General features: G+C 33.4%; 1 protein-coding gene across 1 annotated transcript; it reads left to right on the top strand.

Annotated features, from left to right (window-relative positions):
* Positions 1-2,191: 2,191 nt before the first annotated feature.
* Positions 2,192-8,345, top strand: LOC146950022 (homeobox-leucine zipper protein MERISTEM L1-like). The gene is made up of 7 exons (XM_085741536.1): positions 2,192-2,587; positions 2,890-2,991; positions 4,226-4,426; positions 4,529-4,700; positions 7,142-7,422; positions 7,511-7,606; positions 7,836-8,345. The coding sequence occupies exons 1-7, from the start codon at positions 2,192-2,194 to the stop codon at positions 8,244-8,246; spliced, it is 1,659 nt and encodes a 552-aa protein (XP_085597662.1). The 3' UTR covers positions 8,247-8,345.
* The last annotated feature ends 2,139 nt before the right edge of the window (positions 8,346-10,484 follow it).

Genomic DNA, 10,484 nt, shown 5'->3' on the forward strand with positions numbered 1-10,484 from the left:
ACATAACCCCGATGAGGGATACTTTTTAAAAGGGGTTTATCATATTCTCATGCCTAATGATAATCTTCGCATGAAGCACATTCATATAATTTGGTATAAAATCGTGTCTCTCAAATTGTCTCTCTTCGTGCGGAAAACAATTAACAACAAAATTCCTATGAAGGATAGTTGCAGTCAAGAGGAATCAATTAATCATCTCTACATGGATTGTTAATTCTTTAGTGGTACTTGGCGCCTAATTTTTAGTTGGTTGGGTGTTTCTACCATTCATCCAGCTGATATCATTTCCTTTTCCCATGCTTTTCAGTTGGTGGTGCGCATGTCTTCAACAAGGATATTAGGTTCAACTTCAAATGATTCCTGTATCCTGTATCTTGATAGTCTAATCTATCACTTTATCTTGGTTATGCTAATATGTAAGTTAACAACGAACTTTGGACGGTTTTATTCTTTGTATATTAACACTTTGTTTTGATCCCTTTTAGGCACATATCAATTTTATCCCTTATAAGCGTTTTATTGTTTCTTGTGTGACTAAGAAGCTCACCTATCAACGTTTTTATTGATTTTTTGTTATTCCAATTATATCCTTGTAATAATATTATATTGTTGGTGTTATTAAAGAAGATAAATTTTTGTATTATATTTCTTATATCATTGTTGTGAATATAAAAAGATAAATACAATTTTTTGTTGAGTTTGTTACATTTAAAAGTTACAAATATCTGTAGTTATAATTTTAATCTATATCAATATATATATATATATATATATATATATATATATATATATATTAAATATTGTTTGTAATTTACCTGCAAATTTCGATAAAATATCGTTGATAATATACACGCATCAGCGCAATAAAAAAAGCGGAAAAAGGGCACGTGAGTGCCCGTCTTTTACTAATTTTTATAATACCTTTGGCCTTCTCTTGTCCATATTATTGGATGCCTAACAATACAAGGAGAATAATTATGAAAAACCAAATCTCTCAAAATAAAAAATTATGAAAAACCACATGTCCCGCTCCATTTGTTGATTTAAAGTAGCAAGTTTATACTTCACCAAAATATCCCTATTTTTCCTCCCGTTAAATACTGCTTGATTCTGATTTATTTTATTTGATTTGGTTTATGTTTATTTTAGGGTTAATGATTGAAATAACTCAGGTAATCATATGCTCGGAGTTTGGAACTAACCCCTATAAAATAATTTTTGATGCATAATCATATTTTTGATTAAAAAAAAAATATAAAACAAAACATAAGTGTTCTGCCACATATATGTTTTCGTTCCGGTTGTTTCCTTCTATTATTTTGCTCAACTAGTTTCATCTCCTTATAAAAGTTTTTTTTTTGTCAAATAGCCCAATAGCTAGAATTGACCTTTTTCAAGGTGAATAAGTGGAGCGTCCGGGTTCGAACCCCAACCCCTATATATAAAAATGCATGTCCCTGTCAATTGATCTATGCTCACGGGAGACAACGTTTTATTATTTCTTGTGTGACTAAGAAGCTCACCTATCAACGTTATTTCCATCTCATACACATGCCCTTGGCCATTGGTTCGGTGAAATTTAAGAAGGTCAGCCCATTATTATTTTCTTTTATGAGTTTAGGGCATTCAAGTACGGTTGGATTATATTTTTATTTTTTGAATTAGCAAAATTTATTAGAGCCACCCTGCAAGATGCAAGGTATTGACAAAACCGGAAAATAAAAAGGTGCCGCATAGACGGAACAACCCATCCCTGTATAAAAGCCAAAACTCAAAACCACCTAACAACACCAAATCGTCTCAGTTAGCAGTTATGTGCCTGTAATTCGATATAAACACAACCAATTACTGGACCATAGCTAAAATTAGACTCTAACAGACCCTCTGTGAAAAACTAGAGACACAAGAGGCAATCTAGGACCCTCCCCTTACCACCCGAACACACAACAGCCCAAACCAGCAACACCACAACAGCAGGCAGCGCTGTTTTTACTCACCAGAAACCCTGCAACAGCAGCACTGAAACACAGCATCTGCTGTTACAAAACCGCAGAAAACAGTCCCAAAGGTACCTGAAGAATAGCACCGGACTGCCAACATCCTTTCTCCAAAACTAAACCACAACTGGGATTAGTTCTCACTCTAGGGTTAGGAATTTTGAACATTCTACCCGAACATGGCATCCCTCAACATGCAACGAGCAAGTGACCTTCCTGGAGTCTCAATATTTTCTGAACCCATCAACAATAAAATCATTGATCGTGCACGTTCAGCTATGAACGAACTGTGCAAAATAGGAACTGCAGAAAACAATGTATGGCATCAACATAAGGAACATAGGTATGAAATTCTCGATGATATTGAATATTTGAAACAATTTGGTCGGGTTGATGCAACACTAATGGAGATTGTTAGGTTGGTTGAAGTTGGAGAGCTTCAAACTTTACCTAGTTTTAATTTGTGTCCAAACCAAAATTCAATGTACACAATGGAAGTTTTTGAACAAGGTTTGCAGATTGAAGCTTCTCGGGACATGGCATTGATTAAGATAAGTCCAACTAAACTAGTTGAATTACTTATGGATGTGGTAAGTTTTAGTTTTCTTTTTCTTTTTTATTGTTACAGTGCAATCAGGGTTTAAAATCTCAAATTACGGTGACAATTGCAATCGTGATTTTTGAATTTTTGTCTACTGTTTTTTATGGAACTTCGATCAATCACAAATGGGATGTGGTTGCAAAGACATATGAATCATTGATGACACGATTTAGATCAACATGGCGCTAACACATATTTTATTTTATTTTAATTGAAGTGTAATTAACTTCAACATTCAACCATAGTAAATCTTTCTCTATCTGATGTATTTTTATTTGGATTATGAATTAGAATCAATGGTCGACCGCATTTTACAACATTGTCTCAGGAGCAAGGATCCTAAAAAGCTTTTCAGATGGTATAGAAGGAAGCTATGATGAAAAAATGCACGTGGTAAGTTCTATAATATGCTATTAATTTTCCTTTTAAGTACTATTTTAATAAAGAAATTGAGAAAACAAATAATTACATATCATCAAGTAATTTTAAGAACTGTGATAATAAAGAAATTGAGAAAACCAAGAATTAAATATCATCAAGCATTGTTGTGAAAATCTCGACTTAAATCCTAAATTTAGAATTTTGCGACTTTATTCACCTTCAACGACTAAAATCCATAGCAAAATCTTAATAAAATCGCACAAAATTGTGTAATCCATACAAAATCGCAGGATTTGAACAAAAAAATAGTCATTTATGTATAAGTATTTTGTGGACTTTTAACTGAGTCATTTATGACTATTTACAATTTATAACATATTTAGCATTATTTTTATTTCGGTAAAATCCATCGATTTTGATTGCCATTTTACGATTCCTTGTATCGATTCTACAAAAGTAATTAAGTAAAATCCTTCGATTTAGATTGCGATTTTACGATTTTCGACTTTGCTATCAAGTGATTTTATGATACTCCTAGTAAGTTCATTCCATGAATTAATGCATTACAATCAATGAAGTTTTTCTCCAACCATTTCTATGACTTTACCGACTTGGTTGCATAATACTACATATTTGGAAGATCTCTATTATACTCTTTGCATTTAATTCTGTGAAAAAATGGGAGTGTTTGTGGATGTACTAAGCATATCATGATATATTATGTCAAAAGATTTTTTTAAGGATATTGTGTCAAAAGATTGTTAAGCATATAGGTAAGAGTTGAATATGTTTTAAGTCCTAATTTTTTAATCTTTCAGGTTTGGTTTCTATAAAAATTGTGGTCATTTTTAGTTCATACTTTTATAATGGAGTATTTTAGTCACTATCAATTACAAAAGGTAAAGACTAAAATTTACCAAAATATTTACAGGGATTAAAATAAAAAAAATGGATTACCTATTAAACTAGAAACATAATTAGCCTAACAGGCTACTAGAAAGTTGAAATGCTGATGAAATTAGGAAATCAGTTAATGAATTTAGTTGAGATGAAATCAGTATTTGTGATTATGCCTATACAAGTGTTGCTCTGGTTATCATTAGAATTATATGTTTTGTGGCTGTGTTGGATTTTAATGTGAAAATTCTTGCTAGTATTACTTGATCTTGTCCTTTGTATGTATTGTCAAATTGGTCTTTTATGTCATTGTAAATAACATAATGTTACATCCTTTTATTTATTGTAGATGAGTGCAAAATTTCATTTGCCTAGTCCTGTTATACCAACTCGAGAGTGTGTTTTTGCAAGATATAGCAAGCAATTCTCTCATAACTTGTGGGCTGTTGTTGATGTATCTTTGGAGGACATTTTACAATCTCCTTCAAACAATTTTCATAAAAAACCTTCAGGCTGTTTGATTGAAGGAATGCCAGATGGAAACTCCAAGGTTCGATGCATAGATATACTCCTTTTAATTTTGATTATAAACAAAAAAAAAATGGAGTATAATAGTTCACTTTTATAGTAATTCTGATTAATGTTACCATAGGTTATATGGGTGGAGCATGTGGAAGCAGACTATAGTAAATTGAGTGGTCTTTTTAAGCCATTAGTTACCTCAGCTTTGGCTTTTGGTGCAACACGTTGGCTAACTTCCATTGTCCGATACATTGAGTGGTCTGAAACACTGAAGGCTCCAAAACTTATTGCAGATGCTGGAGGTATGTTTATTTTTCTTGTTCCAAGCTTTCTAAAGACATTTTGGATAACTTAAATACTCAATTTGGTCTCCTAAATTGGATAATCACATCACAATATAATTCCTCTCATTTATATATGTTGTTCAATCTTCACGTTTTTATGATATCTGGAACATTCAATTCACACTTGTCAAAATAATATTTCAAAAAAAAAAAAAACACTTGTCAAAATAATATCCCCCTTAAGTTGGAGTTTATCAAATCATCTGGGTATATTGCCCCTCAAGTGAAAACTTTTTTCATCCACATACACTTGCACCCCAGTTGTCTTTACATCAACGGGACATGCCACCTGACAACCATTGTTAGGAAAGCTATTGATGCAAGGAGCCGATTTAACCCTTCATCGAATCATCGACTCTGATACCACTATTAGGTCAAGAGGGGCAGTCTGAGGATCATCCACTTTGGGCCAAGAGAAACCACAAAAGTGATTAGACACCATATTCTAAACCAAAACCTTAATACATTTGGTTATAACACTACCACAATAATGACTTTTAGTAACACTTGAAAATTGTAACTAAATCAAGAAAAATGTTAGTAATTAAATTTAGTAACACTTGAGTTTAGTTATAGTTACATTTTATAGTAACATTTGGTTATAACACTACCACAATAAGCCCGTGTTACTAAAGAGTTTTAGTTACATTTTATACTACTATCTGTAACTATCAAAAAGTGTTGCAAATGTTACATTATTGTAACACTTTTTGTATCACCAATAACAATAAAAAAGTGTTACATTTATAATTTTTTAGAAGTTGTAAAAAGTGTTGCAAAATTGTTACAATTTTTTTTTGAAGCTACCAAATTTTTCTTTTCTTAGACTTCATTCATATTTGAATTCACTGTTCTTATTCTTGCGTAATGAAAATGAACTAAGCAACACAATTTAAATGACATACTAAAATAATTACAAGTTTTCATCCAATGTAACATCTACTCTATAAAATATCCCACTGCACTGTTCTTATAAGTCCTCTAACTTATATATTGTTGTTCAACCTTTTCCGAGCAACGCGCTACTTCTTACTCACACTTGCGAAAATAGTAGGCACCAAGCTTAGCTTTAACCCTCAAGTTTACAGAGGAACATATATGCCCTAATATTTGGAGTTTTTCAATAATGATTGTCCCTGCCAAAATTTGAACCCGAGTTCTTTTAAAACGACAACTCATTCGTATATAAGCCTGAGATCTATTTAACTAATAGCTCATATTATATATCTCTTTTTAGTTTTTTTTTATATCTATTTCTAGTTATGGTCTTCCTCTCTTTTTTTCTAAAACCCTGGTTATAAAAGATACACATATTTTAGCCTCTTGTCAAACTACCACTTCCATGTTGCATACAATACTACATAACTTGCCATCACATAAACTATCAACCAATAAAAAAAAACAAAAAATAACCAATTAAAAGAAGATGAAATCCCATTTGATCTACAAGGTTCTGCAAGCCATTCACATATCCAATTTGAGACCTATCTCTCTTTAACCTCTCAACCTCACCCAATTCAATACGAGTGATCCTACTCATTACTTGTTGCCTGGCCCCTGTGATTGTATTACAAATTTTTCTTCTCTTGATTTTCTTCAGCAAATTCCTAAGTGTCAATCAAAATCAAACTTTTCTAAAACCTTACATGTTAATAACACGAATCAGCTAATTCGACAAACATCTTGTAAATAAAAACAAAAATAGAAGTAATAGTTTACTTACATAGGTAAAATGGATCTCCAACCAAAGCAAAGGTGTTGGTGAGAAATGAAGTAGTGTAGCCCCTTCCTATGATTTTGAAGCAACCTCTTGTGTCAACCCTTTCTTAAGATAAGAGAAATGACTTTTAAAATAAGGGGTTATATTTATTTTACCAAAAATAATAATTGGGTGTTATCTTATTTTTGTTTGTATTTTTGAAATGTGTGTAAGTTGTATTTTTTTATTTTGTACAAAAGAGGGCAAACGCCTAATAAAAAGAAGGCCAAATACCACTTTTGGTCCTTTTAGTTTGGTCCTTTTAGTTTGACAAAATTCTCAAGTTAGTCCTTTAAGTTTCGAAACAAGAACACAATACTTGAGTGCACGACCTACGACCAACAACCATACTTCAGTAATTAAGAAACAATTGATAGGAGGTTAAATATATTTCTAATAAGAATATCTTCTCATACAAAATCTAACTTATGCATACCTAAAGATGGAAGAAGAAGAAATTTTTCCAAATTTTGAGACGTGAAATAACTTATTTGTTTTACACATTGTCACATTAGTATATAATGTGAGACTTTAATAGTAAGTCCGCAACGACTTAATGTTATTTGAGTCATTTTATTTATCTTAATAACGCAATTTAATTGCTTCCCTTACTTATATTTGTTTCTTTTGATACAATCAGTTCTTATACCTCAAATTGGGAGGACAAGTTTCTTGAAATTGGCCGATAGAATGATGAGAAGATTCTGTGCCAATCTTGGTTCCACCACTAAGAATCCATGGATTCGACTAGCTCCTCTTCCTGCTGGTTCAGCAGATATTAGAGTTATGATTGCAAGTGATATGGCTGGTAGTGCAAATAACCCTAATGGAACATCATTGTTTTTTTGTACTACTCTTTGGCTTAATGTCTCCCCAAATCGATTATTCAACTTCCTTCGGCACGAGAAATCCAGAAGCAAGGTATGCCCTAACACATTTTTCTTATTAAAAACATAGCATGACATGTTCTAACACATTTACATTCTTTGTTTTTATTGAATAATTATAGTGGGATAAATATTCACGAAACCTTTCTATTCGAGAATTCGCATGCATGCTCACCGGCAAACATCCAGAGAATCGTGTTTCTCTGCTTAGAGCAAGTGTAAGTTTAATCCTTATTTACCACTAATATTTCCTTTTCATTTTATTTACTATATAAAGACAATGCAAACAATTTTTTATAAAAACATTCAATCATATCTTATCATATACATATTTATGAAATAATATTATGACATGACAATAAAATATGATTAAATGTCTAGATAGTTTTTTTTAAGCACTTATAATACAACCTAATTTTTTTTTTTTGACATTTATGGACTTCTAAGGACAAGAATGAAATATTTTACCTACAAGAGAGTTACGCAGATACAACAGCTTCCTACGTGATTTATGCTCCTTTAGACGAGCAAGTATTGAGATCTCTTGCAACTGGATCAAACCCAGACGATGTAGTTACTTTTCCATCAGGGTTTGCTATTATCCCAGGAGGGTTACCAAGAGATGGTGATAAAGGAAAAGGCAATGCCAATTGTATTGCTAAGGATGAAAGTCTTCTAACTATCTCATTTCATATCATTGATAAATCCAACAATGTTGCACCTATCCCTCCGAAATTAGTTCAAACCATCTACAACATGGTTACAGAAACAAAGGCTGCTATAAAAGATGCAGTGGCATATCATAGTCGCCTCAACAATTGGGATCAAGATGAAGTGGCAAATAGCTTGGTAGTATAGTAGTTTAGAACCATATATACATTCTCCCTCATTTTTTGTCGTCCCTTACTAAAGTCATAATATTGAGCTGGATTTCATACAAATTTTGCAACCATATTATTGTTGAGATTTATGTATTTATTTTATATATGGAATAAACAATTAATTTCCTTGTTAAACTATGTTTTGTTAACTATGTATAGGTTGAATTGTTGAAAATTAAGTTCTGGACTAATATAGGTCAACCCTATAAAGAATAAACGTTTACGCCTTGATGGACTAGGCACTTGGTGGACTGTTGATTGGTACAGCAGGTCGACCCTATGAAGAACAAACATCTACACCTTGAAAGACTTGTCGACCCTATGAAGAACAAACATCTACACCTTGACACACTTACCCTTGGTAGACAATGGACTAGTACATGTCGACCCTATGAAGAACAAATGTCTACGCCTTGATAGGTTTAATGCTTTAAGGATTATGAATTGGTATGGCGGACCATACCACATGGACTTTAGCATGCTTAGCTCATCTTGATCATACAAGTCATGTGAGCTCCACATTCAGAATGCCTGGATCAACTTGATTGTCCAAGTCACTTGAGCTCAACTTTTAGCATGCTTAACTTAATCGTCTAGGTCACATGAGCTCCATCTCCAGCATGCCAAGCTCAACTTGATTTTCTAGGTAAAATGAGCTTATCCTCCAGCATGCTTAGCTCATCTTGATCGTCCAAGTCATGTGAAATCCACCTCCAGCATGCTTAGCTCAGCTTGATAGTCCAAGTCACGTGAACTCTACCTTTAGCATACCTAGCTCAAATTGATCGTCCAGATCACATGAACTCCACCTTCAACATGCTTAAATCAGCTTGATCGTCTAGGTCATGTGATCTCCACTTTCATCTTGACCGTTCAGGTTAAGTGAGCTCAACCTAGAGCATTCTTAGCTCAATTTGATCGTCCAGGTCACGCGAGCTTCACCTTTAACATGACCGGCTCTTTTTCAAGTTGTTGTTCAAGTAACATTGTGGTCCTCTTGGAAGCACCTTATAATATGCCACATGTCCGGCACAAACAGGTGACATGAGCTGCACATGTCCTAACTCCACGTGCCCTGTATGAACGAGCAATTCAAAGAAAGAATGAACCCCTCCACACGCTATAGTACATGTACGGAGGAGCTATATGGATCTAAGAGGGTTAACTTAATGGGCCTGGACATCTAAAGAGAGACCCATTAGGTCGTGGAAGCGAGACTATAAAAGGAGACACTTATAAAGCAGGGGGATTTATCCATCTTGAACAATGTATTTTCATCTAAGTTATATTGTATAAATGATACCTTATACAAATAAGAGAAAACAAGAAACAATATATAGGATGAGGCATGTTTTTCATTAAATTTTACTAGACCAGAAGTTCAATTCCTCTTTTGTTCTTTTGGTAGATTTTTACTAACTTCGTTTTTATAATTTTATCATGTTGATAAACAAAATACAAAAGTTCATAATTTTTGTCCATTGGTAATATTTATAACAAAGACAAAGTGAACTTCTGAGATCACTAGAAAATCCTTTTATATTGATAGGGAAAATCCTTAAATAAAAAAGCCTTTGTTACTCTGACTGATGCCAATACTATACGGAGGCAAACAACTTTTGAGGAGGAGGTTTTTGGCTTGGGAGGAAGAACATGTGAGGGAGTGTGGGGATTTGTTATCGTCTATTGTTTCGTAAGATGGTTTGGAGGATAGGTGGGTTTGGCAATTACATCTATGAAACTCTTTCACAGTAAGTAGTGCTTATCAATTTTTGGCAACATCGAATAACGACAATTTACTAGTTACTAGTAACATTCTTACGTGATTAGTTACGTGCCTTAACACAGTTAAACAGAACTACAATCTAGAGGTGCATCGCCCCAAGCTCACGCCCACTGATTGGTTAAATTTCCACATCGATGTTTTTTTCGCATTCAAATTCTAACTTAGTTACGTGCCTTAACTAACACCTTACTCCGCAATTATCAAAAAGTCAGTTGCAAAGGAGTGCTATAGTGGCACTATAGCACTTTTGCGTAGTTGACAAAAATGTTGTCAATTAGAGGCTATAGCGGCACAATTGTTCCATGATACGCTATTTAGTACTAAATACTTTATCACAGCAATGACAACTACCTAATTGTCCCATGAAAAATAGATCTTGTGCTGCCTAAACAGTTCAGTGTTTGACCTGCAAAGCAAGGGTCTGTCACC

This window comes from Medicago sativa, chromosome 2, assembly GCF_051527215.1.
Source record: "Medicago sativa cultivar Bolivia chromosome 2, Bolivia_mono, whole genome shotgun sequence".
In the NCBI taxonomy this organism is placed as follows: domain Eukaryota; kingdom Viridiplantae; phylum Streptophyta; class Magnoliopsida; order Fabales; family Fabaceae; genus Medicago; species Medicago sativa.